Source organism: Ovis aries, chromosome 3 (genome assembly GCF_016772045.2).
Source record: "Ovis aries strain OAR_USU_Benz2616 breed Rambouillet chromosome 3, ARS-UI_Ramb_v3.0, whole genome shotgun sequence".
Lineage (NCBI taxonomy): Eukaryota > Metazoa > Chordata > Mammalia > Artiodactyla > Bovidae > Ovis > Ovis aries.
Genome location: NC_056056.1, coordinates 131,630,853 through 131,647,044, shown reverse-complemented (window position 1 = coordinate 131,647,044; position 16,192 = coordinate 131,630,853). Strand labels below are relative to the sequence as shown.

The 16,192-nt window shown below is 35.5% G+C and overlaps 1 protein-coding gene across 1 annotated transcript in view; it reads right to left on the bottom strand.

Moving 5' to 3' along the window:
* Positions 1–161: 161 nt before the first annotated feature.
* The window catches only part of METAP2 (methionyl aminopeptidase 2), a 30,695-nt gene continuing 14,664 nt past the window's right edge, over positions 162–16,192 (bottom strand). Inside the window, exons 5-11 of the mRNA XM_004006265.6 lie at positions 9,838–9,999; positions 8,925–9,106; positions 8,074–8,168; positions 7,728–7,824; positions 3,547–3,650; positions 2,932–3,047; positions 162–2,260 (exon numbers count right to left, since the gene is read on the bottom strand). Coding sequence (XP_004006314.1) covers positions 2,008–2,260; positions 2,932–3,047; positions 3,547–3,650; positions 7,728–7,824; positions 8,074–8,168; positions 8,925–9,106; positions 9,838–9,999 — 1,009 coding nt within the window. The 3' untranslated portion in view covers positions 162–2,007. The remainder of the gene's footprint in view (positions 2,261–2,931; positions 3,048–3,546; positions 3,651–7,727; positions 7,825–8,073; positions 8,169–8,924; positions 9,107–9,837; positions 10,000–16,192) is intronic.

Below are 16,192 nucleotides of genomic sequence, written 5' to 3'. Positions count from 1 at the left end.
AACTCTGTACTTCATGCTCAGTTATGCTATGAACCTAAAACTGCTCTAAAAAAAAAATTAAGGCTATTTAACAAAACTAAAACCAAGTCAAGGTTTCTTACAGTATATCTCAATGTGGATTTCTACATTCTGTTAAATTTATCTAACAAAAAAACAACGTATTTTGGTTGTAAAATAATTTACTAAAGGCACTATTGTTAAACATCAAACTAATAATTTGTTACCAATAAGGTACATCATTGTAAACATGACAAAATGATTTTCAAGAGATACATTGCTACCAGGTAAACAATACAAATTTTTTTTTTAAGTAACAGCTTTCCTATTTACAAGATCATATCCCTTCCAGCCATTTCAGGGGTATGCAGTAAAGCCATTGCTCCCAACTTGGGAAGGTAGCTTGGAGCTTACAATTAGTTAGAGGGTCACTACTGCTAGAGATCTTACAAAGCTCCAAATGCTTGACTCAGTTCTAAAGTTCTTGGGTTTAGAAATAAAAATACTTTATACCTCCCACCAAAGCCCCAAAAGAGCTAGCTGGAGAGTCCAAGCCCTGTAACACATCCAGGCGTGAACTGGTAAGCTCTGCCACTTGCACACCGTCACAGGAAATGGAGAAATTATTCAAAGGTAGCTACTGAACATTAGCACCATAATAAACATGGCTCATACAGCTAAAACCTAGGCTGTGTATCCCACAAGGTAACATTCATTTGTAGCTCAAATATGAAAGAGCAGCTTTTTAATGTATAGTAAATGATTTAGTACAGAAGTCAGGTTTCTCCTATGAGAAAAACGTTAAAACACAACACAAACTAAACAGCATCCCCGAGGCAATCTGTGCTAAAGCATATACAAATTAAGGCTTTACCCTGGTACACAATTTTGAAATTATGTGGGAACATTCCCAACAAATCATTTACACAGAATTCAAGCAATCTGTTTAAGAACTGTGGGGTTCAGTTCAAATATTTGGCATCTTACATTCAACTTACATACTTAGCTGCTATGAGTGTCACTGTAACTTCACTTCCTGAAAGTGAAATACCACCCAGGATGTTATTAATTCAAGCCAGTCTAGGGGCAGGGTGCTAGAGAATTTGGTTCATAATGAAAAAGCATAACTGAAATAACTAGAATGAGATCTAAACATGGAAAGTACTGTTTTTCTTTGTGTGGTTTTAAGTGCCCCTTTGGCTTACTGAGTAAGCTAAATACAGTTTTCATTAACTACTACCACTGGACAAAGGATCTAAATGTTGAGATGTTAGTAAATCAGGGTTTTAAGTTGGCACAATGTTCCTACTAAGTTATGTTTTAATTATATCTTTCTAATATCAAGGGGTTAAATGAAAGACAAGCATTAATACTGTCCTAAAAAAAGGCAAAATATTCCTAGAGCTGTATATTAACTTAGAAAATTCGCCTCCCACTTTATGTATGTATAGTTCTTGTTTTAGCCACTCAGAAGGAAAGTTTCAGTGTGGGGGTCTACAATGCAGACAAAAAGCTCTACATTTTCCTATGTTATGCTATGCTAAACTATTTCCTATACAGAATTACAACCACAGACATTGAAATATAGCTCTCAGATCTGAAAATGTCTTTATTTTTTAGAAAATGGATTCCAGGAAGGTTAAAAAGCAATACCAGAGGGTATATAGGCGCAGAACTGGATGTAGTCATTCAAAGCATTCAATTGAGAATATGGCAATATAAATATCTGAAAAGCATCTCTTAGGTGTTTGAAACAAAATGTATAAGTCATTCCTAACTATTTGGAGCTTTACAGACAGAAAATGGTTAACATTTCAAAGTCCTGGAAGCTTTTTCCTTGGTTAATGACATTAAATGGTTTGCCTTTGATCAAATTCCTTCCTTTTTAAACATGGATAAAAGTATTACATAAGTCCACTGTTAAGACAACATGTTGCAAATTAAATCTGGTATAATGTATTCCAACAAAGCTTAGAAAATAAAAGGTGTTGCGGTGGCTTTGGACTAAGTTTAATAGTCGTCTCCTCGGCTGACAACTTCTTTACATGTTGGACGCAAAAGTATGGTATGTTCAAACTGTGCTGTATATGATCCTTTAATGTCACATAATGGTGGATATGGGTCTACAATGCCCAAGTCACACAGATTCTTCAGAGCCATCAAGTATTTACTTTCTCCCAAACGATCCAGCCATCTGCGGCAGAAGGCAAGAGTGCCAAAGTTTTCATTGATGACATTTAATAAGTGTTTTGTTCTTGGAAGCCTAAGAGAAAAGTGAAAGATTAATAGTTGGCTAAAAAGTTACCAACTCATTTCCCCCATTAAGGAAAACTCAAAATTATGACTTTACTTAGTAATTAAAGTTCAAAAAACACTCTTTGCTGCCTCTTTCAACTTCCAAAAACCAGACTGTATAATACTCAATTACAGATGGCAGATGGAGAGGAGACCAGATGAAGGTTATATATTTATATGTCTATGCATGCAGTGTTAAATTTCAAGTACAAACATCAATAATAGTAAGGTGGGAATTCCCCTTTTGGGGGAAATTTCAGCATCAAACTGAAAAAGATCTGATCATAAAGAAGATGCTTCAATCATATCCAAAAAGTTTTTAAAAAGTAAATAAAAATACAAAGTTTACCAATGGGAAAATAGTAACAAAAACCTAAGAATGCCAGCAAAGTAATAATCTGTAATTATTACAATTATTGGAAACAGGATATGAAGAGAATACTTAGATCATTTCATCTCAGTTAACATTTCTAATAGGGCTTTTTTTTTGCTGAATTATAGAAATTTACAGACCTTATTGTTAGGCTATAGAACTGTGCATTTTATGAATGTACCACTGTGGATGTCCATCACACATTTTAAAATGCTGTTAACTGGGAAGAGAAACTCATCAATCTTAGAAAAAGAATAGCCTCTCACCTTATTGGCACATGTCCAACATCAAAATTTTTCATGTAATGTGAACATTCCATATCATCATGAACCACACCTTTTCCTGTGCTACCAAAGGTTTCAATGGCATATACTTCTCCTTCCTAGAAATATATGAGTAAAGGGAAACGAAGAAAAACTGAGAATGAATTAAAATTCCCATCTTAACCTCAGGCTGAGGTATTCCCCATTTAGTGTAAGAAATCACACACCTGGCAGTCCTTATCTGCCTTTTCCCGATTTACCTCCTTAGCACTTTTGATCTCTGTGTCGTCTATTAGAACTCAGACTTTACATGAGCAGGAAATTTTGCTCACTACTATTATACATTTCAGTGCCTACTAGAGACTGGCACCAATGCGATGCTCAATAAATAAGTATCGACTAAACCTCTGACATGCTTCACTTGCACAGCCAATTGGGCCCCAGTGTGACCAGACACAATCTGCACACTCAGAGAGCCCAATTCCTGTTGGGGTTAGTATGAGTGGCAAGTTAATTTTGCTCAACACACTATATACTCAACTACTACTAGCTTCATAGTTCGGAAGAAAAAAGAAGTCAAAATGCTTCACAGAAGAATAGTGCTAATGGCATACATACCTCCATTCTTGTTGCCTCTCCTCCTTTCACAATGGGCACTGTTTTCCCAGCATGTATTCTATATGGCCCAATTGAATGTCCATTTAGATTACGGATTGGTTTCACTGGCGTAATAGAAAAACAACTTATTCAGGGTTTCAAGGCACAAACAGATATCTTGGCCTTTGGTACAGAGTTCAAGCATTTACTTAAAAATCAGGTTTGGTGCTATTAAATAACCCCGCATTAGTCGTCTGGTGGTTTAGTCGCTAAGTTGTGTCCAACTCTTGTGACTCCATGGACTATAGCCTACCAGGCTCCTCTGTCCATGGGATTTCCCAAGCAAGAATACTGGGAGTGGGTTGCCATATCCTTCTCTAGGCGATCTTCCCAACTCAGGGATCAAACCTGGGTCTCCTGCGTTGCAGGTAGATTCTTTACCAGCTGAGCTACCAGAAAAGCCCAACTCCACATTAAGATAGTTAAATACAAACTGGAAAACTAGAGGGATATAAAGTTATTTATTGTAATGTTACAGATTAAAAACCAGGAGTAGGGAAAATAATGAAAAAAGAATAAATTATGTGATGAGGACATAATGGGGGTCTATCTATGGACCATCTATGGTCCATCTAGGCATAAAATACCATGTATATAAGCATTACAAACAAGAAAAATATGTATTATGGTTATGAACCAAAAGGTAATTTGAAAATAAGGATTGTGTCAAAACGACAGTATTAAGAAACCCTAAATTTTATTATTACATCAACATTTAAAGTGGTAAAAAAGAAAATCGAAACAACCCCAAAGTCCTAGAATCAATGACGGAATAAACAAACTGTGAGTATGTTTACACAGTGGAACACTTACTCAACAATAAAAATGAAAAGCTAGGGATATACTGACCTGAGATACAACCAAATGAGCAAAAGGCACAATGATATAGATATGATGAAATCCTATATATATACACGTACACATACAATTCAAAATTAAGCAAAATATACTAAATGTTTAGGGATGCATAATTAGGTAAAGATAAAAGGAAATGCAAATCTTTAGACAACGGCTTATTTGAAGAAGCCTTCTGTAACCGAGAAGGGGTATATAAAGCTGGGGGGGCTTCTGTATTGCTGGCAATATTCTATTTCTCAAGGGGTGAAGTTACATAACTTTTACAATTGTTTAGTTCAAGTTTTTAAGTTGTGTGTATTTTCAGTTTCTGTTATATTCCACAATAGAAGCTTAAAGAAAAAATCTAGTTCTACAGTATTAGAATTCTCTATAGAATCCAATGTGAGTTACCTTTCTTCTAAGGCAGAATTAGGTAGCAAGGGTTTGTTATTTTTCCCCCAAATATTTAGCAATGACAAGCATATTACAAATTTAGGGGTGGTGCAGAAAAATAAGATTCTCAGTTAGCTTTTTAAAAAAGTCTTCCTTCTTATATAAATGACAAGCTAAATTTGCTTTAAAATTCAGCAAGCATTACTACTCCTCCAAGACCCAACAAACTGACCCCCTAGACCAACCAAAAATACACTTAAAAACATTTCTTAGCTATCCCAACCTAACACATATAACCAAGTTACATAGAAGAAGCAGGGCTCAAGGTACACAGGCTGTGGACAGTGGCAGGCTGATTCTGGAACCAACAGCTATCATGGTTATTTTCTAATTCTATAGCTTCCACTCCCTTGATAGCCTAGCCTGGTTCTGTTACGTGGTTTAGGGAAATTGCTTCTTAAAGTTCAGCCTGTAGTCCATTTCTTCATCTTCTAAATGTCATGATCTGTCTATACTCTTTCTGCTTAAATTAGTAAAAATGAATTCTGCTACCCTCAACTAAGAACCAGAGAAGGCAATGGTACCCCCCACTCCAGTACCCTTGCCTGGAAAATCCCATGGGCAGAGGAGCCTGGTGGGCTGCAGTCCATGGGGTCACTAAGAATCGGAAAAGACTGAGCGACTTCACTTTCACACACTGGAGAAGGAAATGGCAACCCACTCCAGTGTTCTTGCCTGGAGAATCCCAGGGACGGGGAGCCTGGTGAGGTGCCGTCTATGGGGTCGCACAGAGTCGGACACGACTGAAGCAACTTAGCAGCAGTAGCAGCAACTAAGAACCCTGATCAATACAATAACTGACAAAAAAGAAAAAAGCAGATGCTGAAAGAATAGAACCTAAAATGCTGCATCGGCTTAATGGAAGAGGTAAGAATGTAGATATTAAGGATTTCAACATTTCATGCAAGAAACTGTTATGTGGTGACTAAACCTTAAGTCAAACTGTCACCTACTGTGCCTTGAAAGACAGACCACATTCCAACCAAGGTTGTAGAATAAGGAGAAAATGGAAGGGAAAGAGAATCTGAGAGAAACTTAAGTATTATTTGTTGCGGGACCAATCCCAAAACTGGGGGTGGGAAACAACAAATATTTTTTGAATACTAATAAATTCCAGGCATGTCATAAAATTTACATTTCTCAAAAACAAAACAAAAAACATGGTATCATGAATCCCATTACAGTCAGAGTTATAGATGTTATCTAAAGATGGTACTGATGAGCCTAACTGCAGAGCAGCAATGGAGACACAGACATAGAGAACACTTATGGACACAGCTGCAAGGGGGAGGAAGGAGAGGGTGAGATGGATGAAGAGAGTAACATGGAAACATATATTATTGTATGTAAAACAGCCAGCCAATGGGAACTTGCTGTATGAGTCAGGGAACTCAAATCAGGGCTAGATAACAACCTAGAAGGGTAGGGTGAGAAGGGTAGGAGGGATGTTCAAGTAGGAGGGGAAATGGGTAAATCTATGGCTGATTCATGTTGATGTTTGGTAGAAATCAACACAATACTGTAAAGTAATTAATCCCTCAATTAAAAATAAACACATTAAAAAAAATTAAAACCAAAAAATAAAAAGAAGTTATCTAAGCTCAAAGATAGACTTGCCTAACTCCAAAGCAAGTTTTCTTCATTAGCCGTTAACACCTCCCATCCATGTGTGAGAAGCCTTAAGAATTTTTTATGTGGGACCTCCCTGGTAGTGCAGTGGATAAGAATCCTCCTGCAAATGCAAGGGACACGCGTTCTATCCCTGGGCCAGGAAGATTCCACATGCCATGGAGCAGTCAAGCCCGGAGAGTCGCAATACTGAAGCCTGCGCGCCTAGAGCCTGTGCTGCATAACAAGAGAAGCCACCACAATGAGAAGCCCGTATATGGCAATAAAGCCTGCAGGCAGCAACGAAAACTCACTGCAACAAAAAAAAAAAAAAAAAAAAAACACCAAGTAAAAATTAATAAAAAGTAAAAAAAATTTTTTTAAAGAATTTGTTATTTGTACAGATGTTCACAGGTTTAAGGATCTGCAAGAGAGCAACAAGCACCATCAAGTCTTACAGGAAAGAAACACTGTGCAGTTGGGAGAGACACCAAGTCCAAAAGTATCAGCAGGGGAATGCAAGGACCACTGAACGATGTGAGTTTCCTGAGGGGCAAGGAGCATGAGCGTCTCCATGCTTCCTCGATTTGGTTAAAGAAAATGTAGGAAATATTCCATAGGGAAGTTTTTAAGACAAGAGACAGAGAGAGCAATGAGCATAGATTAGGAAGGAGAATGGTGGCTGGAAAGTGGTCGGACAGACCCTGGAAAGTGGAGAAAGGCTGGACTGACAACGCCAGAACATACAGGTGACTCTGGGATTGTGTAGATTGGCAATGGCTGTGAAAGACTAGGCAGTAAAGGGGATAAACATTACAGGAAGGGATTACCACAAGGAATTAACTGGTCTCTAAATTCTGAATTCAACATAAAAATAGAGGGGAGGAGTTATCAATGGAAAGGGCCTCTTACTTCTGCCTGAGCCTTGTAACTAGTCACAGAAAATCTAGCCTACATCTGGTCACCCTGGGATAAATCCTCCCATGTCTTAACAGCGACCAGAGAAGACTAACAGTTCCCAGCAACTAGCTACCACAGAATTCCTACCATGAACAGGTCAACTAGCTACCACAGAATTCCTACCATGAACAGGTCATTTCCCTTGTTTCCCCTTTTTATATTCTCAGTTTCCGAGAGAGAAAGATACAGCAGCTGACCCAAAGAAAGCACTCAACACCATCTTGCAAAATTATTTATGCCAAGTTAAGACATTTCAAAATAAGATGCATTTTTAGATAACATACCTTGGTATGTCTTCCCATCTATTTCAACTTCATAGGATTCCATAACTTCTTGGATAGCCTCACCAACATCACAGAGACGAACATCAATTCCGGCACACTAAGAATAGAATCACGTATACTCTGTTACTCAAGGTACAGAATTTTACAGGAACTTAAGTTTTTAATATCTTAAAATAAGGGACAATCAGAAATAACCTCACCTATAAAAGCCTTCCATACACTGTACTACAATAACTCACTTAAAACCCTAAGGGTGGTAGACCAGTCTTACATAACCCAAAGTCCTTAAACAGGCTATAAAGTGCTCAAAATATATTAAATGAGATGGTGCTTACAGTTCACATACCTTTATTCCAGTGTTAGTGGCATCTTTTACAGCTTTTAATAATGTATCATATTTGGGATTAAAAGTGACAGTAAAAGCACAATCGATAATCCTACCTGAAAGATAAAATTTGTGTTTAATTATCAGTTAGTCAAATTACCTACTTTATAGCATCTAAATTAACCTTGCTAATTAACAGAAAAACAAAATGATGGGCTCTAATGAAGGCAGAACTTCAAGTCCCTAAACGGCATTCATAATCACTGTTTCAAAATGACAAAAGTTAATTCCAGGGTTACTTCAAGAAAGCGCCAATTCAGTACTCACCAGGCAGTTATACAAAAATAGGAACAAATCAAACTGAGAAAGCCTGGAGAACTAAGTAGCACAAGCGGGCAGAGAAAATGTACAGGTGCACAGGGCACTAACCATCAACTAGCTTCTCCAGTTAGTAAGACCTCAAGTGTTTAAATCTGAGCTTTGCTTTCTCACCTGTTAAGTGAAAGTAAAAGGTACTTACCTAACAGGGTGTAGGAAAGAACTGAGAAAAGCTAACAATTATATACAAAGGTTGGTAAACTCAAAGGTTCTGAGTAAATGTTTACTGTTGTTATATGAATAAAAAAGCCTGAAACAATGACCTGAATGAAAATGTAAGATTCTATTTTTCAGTCCTTGCTGTAAGAGGTAACAAACCTCAATTACCCAACAGTTTTCACTGAATTCCATTAAGTAGGATGCTTTAACATAAATCTCAAAATCTGCCTCAACATATTAATAGCTCTACTGAAAAGTGAGACATCAAAAAGGGAAAATGTTCAAAGAGTTCAACATCTACAGCCCTACCCAAGGAATTATTTCTAAGAACTCACCACTTATATGTGTTCCAAAGTCTATCTTACAGATGTCATCATACTGTAATACTGTTGTGTCACCAGCATTGGGAGTATAATGGGCAGCACAGTTATTCAGAGAACACCCGGTAGGAAATGCCAGGCCTGCGTTTAATCCATTCTCTTTTATTAACTTTCGTGAACAGTCTTCCAACTTCTCACTAAAAAAAGAGAAAGAACTTCTTTACTTTTACATTCTTACCCTTGATGTACCTTACAGCTCATCAAGTTCAGAAAGTTGACTGAAACTCTTAAATTACTTTCTGGGAGTGATCTGAGCACCATCTGGATGTGACTAAGTAACAGTTCTCCGACTAAATAACTACTATGAAAACAGTTCATCTCTAAAAATATAAAGAGAATTTAACCCACTAGAAATCCACTAGAAAAACATGATCCACTTTCAGCTTATCAGGAAATAAGATTCTTGACTTAGACTAAAGGCTGATTACATTTTTCTCAATGTTGCAAGTTTTAAAAATTCTTAGAATCAGAGAATTAAGTTGCCCTACAGCTAATTATTTCTCAAGGGGAAAACTGGAGAAATAATCACTTTCTTCATTGCATTCTAAATGTTTTGTGTCCCAGAATTTTAATTTAATATTACTTGTTGGCTAGCAAAATAACAGGTTTCCAAACAGAAAATAAGAGCCAGGGATGCGTGCACCTGTACGTATGCGAACACGAGCACAGAACAGGATGGATGAGACGCAAACACCCTCTTACGGTTTCCTCGTTACATCAACACTATGAGGATTACAGAAGGTATTTCTAGAGCCTTCATTTAAAGATCTTTGACAAGGCAGTTATCAAAGACAAACATTATAAACCTGAAGAGTCAGAGCTAAAAACACTTTTTTATCACATTCTTACAGAAACATGTTCCTTTTACCAGATTTCTATCATTGTCATCCCAGGCTTGATCCAGCTCATAACATATTTTCTAACTTGTCGATGTGCTTCTGCAGCTTCTCGAAAATCATTCCAAATCTCTTCACTAGCTTGATCTAATGCTTTCTTTTCTTCACTTGTAGTTCTCCAAGCAGCTGTTCGCCTTTATAGTATGCACAGTATAGCATTAGTTATTTAAGAAACAGCAAAATAAGCATAATAGCTGAGATAAAATACACTAAGATATTCCAGGCAAAAAATTACATACTCAGATTTTTATTAAAAGTCAGCAAAGTTTCTGAAATACAGTTACAACCAAGCCAAATCAAGTTAAACCTTTCATAAGACTCTTAGAAAAAGAGTCATTCTTTCACTCCAGGTAATATAAATTTTAAAGGTAAACCAAATATTAGCATTTAACTTCACCAATAGGGCAAGTACTAAACCCAAAAACATAAATTATGTGCTTTTGTAGGATTTTTCTAATTTTATACACACACACACACACACACACACACACACACACACACACACACATATATAAAACATCTTCCTTGAAGGAGATGGCTCATATTCTAAAGCTGCTAGGGTAACTGATTTTTATATTCAGTATTTGGGAATGAAGAGATCTACTGACTCCCTTTTTAAGCAGTACATTTCAAAAACAGTAACTTTTCAAATGAAAGTCTTTTGTTCTTATAGTTTTCACAGATTCTTAAGCAATACTGAATATAAAATTCACAAGTCAGTGATCACTGAAGTAAAAATTATACTTAGTGTAAGAGTGATGCCTTCAAGAAATAATTTTTATTTGCCTCAAAGTTGGCGGTCAGCAAACTACAGCCTGCAGGCAAATCCAGCCTGGCACCTATTTTGTAAATAAAACCATTCTGTGACATAGCTATGCCCATTTATTTACATATCATCCATAGCTACTTTCACGCTCAACAGCAATGAATTAATACTCAAGACCTAAAATATTTACAATCTGAGTCTCTATAAGAGTTTACCCAACTGCTTTAAGCTGCAGCCTGCTAAAATAGTGACTCAAAATGCTTTGAGTTTTTCTGTGTGTCATCATCAAGTTCACTATGATTACTTCCTATTGCAGCAGCAGCTACCTGTGCCAACATCTACCACCTCTGATTTGCTACACAGGCCCGAAGGAGCTGTCCTATGTGAAACTTGGAGTATTTAAGAATCACAGAGGCTTCTTTAGCTGTTTACTGTTTGGAAATATATTTTGGATCTATCTACTGATATTTTCAGAAAACTGAAATATTACAGTACCACCAGTTTAAGGTCAGTTTTAAACCCATTACACACTTATCAGTCTAGCCTTTTCTCTCCCACAAGTCCAAATCTCTTCCCAGAAAACCAGGAACCCAAATGTTCTAAGAATAAATCATTCTTAGGCACAAGAGTACTGGCTTTATTTTCAGATAATTCTGGCACATATAGCTATAGCCATACCTGGCAGCAAAGGCTGAAGCATCTTTTGCTTCAAAAGCCAAAGATTTTGTGGAAAGCAAAAGTATCAACTAATGTTTGATAGAGTGGTAAGACAAAAGGCTATGTCCACAGGGAACTGATGGATATCATGTATTCAGGCAACGAAAAGAGAATTGGTCATTATGAATTCCCAATTTCTTCTCAATCCAACTGTTAAGATTCTTCAAAGTGATTTCTTATAGGTTAAAACATAAGTTTAATTAAATGTCAAATGCTATTTGACATTTTACAATCAGAACATGATACAATAAGATCCCCAATATTGAAGTCAACAGATCTCATGACTATCTTACACTTCTGAAGGTTGCATAGCTGCCTCTTGAAGCAGTGGATTCTTCACAAGGTTATGTAATGTTCTGCACTGCCAGTAAAGAACTACTGATCAAAAACTGAATTTAAATAAATTATTTTGCTAAGTCTTGAATTTAAGATGAAAGTCATTAGAGATACTGGAGAACCTACTGTCAGGGTCTATAATTTTAATTCAAGGTCCAAGTGAGAGAGAAAATATGAAGGAGTCTCCCTTTTCCTAAGTTTGATTTTTAATTTAAATAAATTAAAAAAAAAACAACTGTAGAAAAAATGTCAGAATTAGATATTCAGCATTCTGAAGTCCTCATAAAATAATTGACAAAGCAAGGATCATCAACAGATATTAAAATAATTAAGATAGACAAAAATTTAAAAACCATTGTAAGTCATAAATATTTTAGAAAGGAATTAATTAAACTGACAGGTGACATATGCTTTTTTACAAAATTATGTCAAAACAGAACTATCAAAACAGTTGCTTTCAACAGAATCTTTACAGGAAATGTTTATAGAATATGTAAATTCTTCACACCTCTTTGATTTCTGAATCTTAAATATTTCATCATTTTTATTACTGGATGTGTTAAAAGCAGAAAAAATAGAAGACCAAAAGACACAAAGGTATCTGAAAGGCTCCTCTATCCATGGGATCCTCCAGGCAAGAATACTGGAGTGGGTTGCCATTCCCTTCTCCAGGGATCTTCCTGACCCAGGGACTGAACTCAGGTCTCCCGCATTGCAGACAGATTCTTAACCATCTGAGCCACTATTTGCATTTTAAGGTACTACATGTCACACTTACCAAAACCATTTAAAAATGTGTATCTTAAAAAAACACATGTCATTAGCCCAGAAAAAATTAAGTACACATGCTGACATCAACTCCTTCCTGTGAAAAGTGGTATTTAAAGAGAAAAAGAGGGAATTCCCCGGTAGTCCAGCCTTTAGAATTCTCCACTCTCCACTGCCAAGGGCCTGGGTTCATTCCCTGGTCAGGGAACTAAGATTCCACAAGCCATACAGCTTGGCGGGAAAAAAAAAAGTGTGTTTACACTGTCTATGAGAAGACAGTACAGTTGGTTCCCAACTATAGCTGGTAAAGGAAAATTCTTCTAGAATAATGTTAACAAATAAGTGTATTGTAAAGTAATTAACCTCCAATTTAAATAAATTAAAAAAAAAAAACAACTGTAGAAAAAATGTCAGAATTAGATATTCAGCATTCTGAAGTCCTCATAAAATAACTGACAAAGCAAGGATCATCAACAGATATTAAAATAATTAAGACTTAAAAAAAAAAAAGAATATTCTAACAGTACCCTATAGATTACTTGGAAACTGCAAAAAGAATTTTAAATAAGAAACAGCTGGCTATAACCACATTAACCAAGTGATCAAATAAGGTAAAACTCATAGTAGACAGTAAACTGATTTTAATTCACAGGCAGATTTATGGAAATTTTTAATTTTCTCTTTTGCTTATCTATATTTCCTAATTGTATGACAATGAATATGTACTGCTTGGAAAATTAACAAATGTCCCAAAAAACTGCCTACTCAATTTAGAAATATAAATCAAGAATTTCAAATAATTCTTTGTTCCATTTCTAGTGATCCGAAATGAGAAAAATCAGATTCAATTAACATACCAAGATGTTCACCACAGAAATTTTTCTAGTGGTAAAAAACTGAAAATAGTATTAATATTTGAAAATAGGGAAATAATTAATAAAATTAGGCTAGATACAGACAGAACAGCATTATAGCCATTAAAAATTGGTTTCAAAAAACTTTAGTAACACAGAAAATGCACATAAAATGTTAAAAAAAATTTAAGAGCAACAACCATCCTAGTAAAAACTGATTCCCAAAATCATGAATTTCTACATGTAAGGAAGATGTTCCTAAGGAATGAGATGTTTACATTCTCAAAGTAACTTCCCCAAAATTACCAATTACAAGAGGGAAAATAATAATGATACACCAAAAGAATCTGAATATCATCTTACCTAAGTGAAAGAAACTGACATCAGGAGCCTGCATATGTGGCAGCCATGGAAAGGACACAACATCTACTTCTCTGGTAGCCCACCCAAAAATGAACACCTCTCAAATACTTCAGAAAACCAGTACACGCATTATTTCTCCAAGAGATATAATAATATGTAACATCTTCCTGTATTGTTTCAAAAGCAGAAGCTACTTTACTTACACAATGTTTAATCTGCATCAGAAAATGACACCAAAAAGGAAAGGGTAGTTTCTAAGATACACAAAATTTCAGTTTTCTCCTTGTATTAAACATTACTTCCAGTTTCCTATTAACAGTGTATTGACAAGTATAGGAAATCAATGGCTTTCTGGCCCTTCAGCAATTAGAAAACAGAAATGGAAATAAAAATATCTCGTTCACATCAGTAATAGAATAAAATGTTTACAAACAAATATAACCAAAAAAAAAGAGGATGTATGTTAAAAAAAATCAGAATGGGTTGGAAAATATATAATGACATTGGATACTATGATACAACTGTCACTTTTCTGAAACAAATACATAATTATGATGGGATTCCAGTAAGAAGGGCATTTTTCTGTGCATATGTGTGTTAAAACTAAAAATATGACCAAAAGTACCTAAAAAAACTGTAAGAATTATGTTTGGTTGGGCTGTATGGCAGAGAAGCACACTGACTCATCAGATTATCAAAATAAATAGTACAGAAATAGACAAAGAGATGAGTGAACAGAATAAATAATACAGAAATTGGTTCCATTATGCAAGAGAAGAGAGTTCCATTGCATGAGAGCAGTATATGGCAAAGGTGGTCATTCAATTAAATAGAACAAAACTACTAAACAAACAACTGTAACACAAACTGACTACCCATTTAAAACAAAATAAAATTAGCACTCCCGACCTTACACCAAAAATTCCAGACCAATTCAAGATGTGATAAAACAAAAAAAAAAGTTTTAAGAAAATAAGAGATTTCTAAGAACACAAAAGTACAAAATATGAATACATACTGTTATTTAAAATCTTTAAATTTCCGTAAGAGCAAAAGAATAAAACCAATAATCAAAAGAGGCTCAAAATCACTAGCAATGTGGGAATCATAAAATATTAATATATTAATTTGGCAATTCCACTCCTGAAGAACTATCACATAATAAAACTGCTGGCATATATGGAGATATATGTGTCTATCCAAATACATATATGTATATATACATATATATGCATAAATATATGTACATGCCTTATTGCAAATGGTTTATAATGGCAAAAAAAACACCAAAACTGGAGGCAAAGTGAATGCTCATCAATTAAAATGGTGGAATAAAGCACTGTATGATCACACCACAGAATATTATGCAGCCATTCAAAAGAATAACAGAGCTTAATAATCGATCAATATTTTGATTGACTTGGAGGGACTTCCAAGATGCAGCCCTGATGAGAAAAGCACGGAGGAGAAAAAAGTGTACCTACAATCCTACTTTTGTACACCAGACAATGACGAAAACACTCTCCTTACACAAGTAGAGACAGATGTACACATACGTCACCATAGGAAAATATGGAAGGCTACCTGCTAGGTGGTTACATGGGTCTGGAAGAAAGAGGAAACAAGCAAGCTAAATAAATAAATAAATAAGATCACATTAAAAAATAAGTGTGATCACATTGTATGTACCATGAAAATTTAGGTAATTAATACAAAACTCCATGTTTATGATATTCTAAAATGCTTAAGATAGGGATAGTGACTGATGTATTCAAATTCAAAGAAAAAATGCCCATGCAATAAAACATAACATCATGTTCCTTTCTAAGTTTAAAGAAAAACAATGATGTCTTTATGTAGGTCAAGGAAACAATGGGACAGTAGAAGCTTTCTTAACCAACTATTGCAACCACTGGATTATTGCAACTATTGCAACCAATGCTCCTGATTATCCCTGTAAATTATATGGACCAATGCCCACTGTATTCTGAATATTAGTGATTGGGATCCTGTTCTAACAGTAGCTAACACTTACTTAATGCTTACTATGTGTCTATCACTCTACTAAATACTAAATATTATTCCTCTCAACAATGCTATGAAGTGCCCATGTTATGGATTAGGATATGAAAGCACAAACATGATAAATTACTTGCCCAAGTCACAAAGCTAGTAAGTGTTAGAACTGGGATTCAAATGTAGATAGTTTGGTCCCAGCATCCAGACTCTTAGCTTGTCTGCTAACCAGAAAAAAACGTACTCTTTCAGAACACTTCCAAAAATCAAGTGATCTGTGCCCAAACCAGTATAAATCATCTGTACTTGCTACTGCAATGATGTAATTTAATTATACATTACTAAAAACAATTGTTTCTATGAAAACTAAATTGACTACTCTAGAGAAGTTTTCAAAAAACACTTCTGTCAAATGGAAATGATTTCAGAAAAAAGATGTAAAGATACAGCCATCAGCCCTCAGATTACTTAGTTCTTGCTGTTCACTGAAACTCAAAATGAAACGGA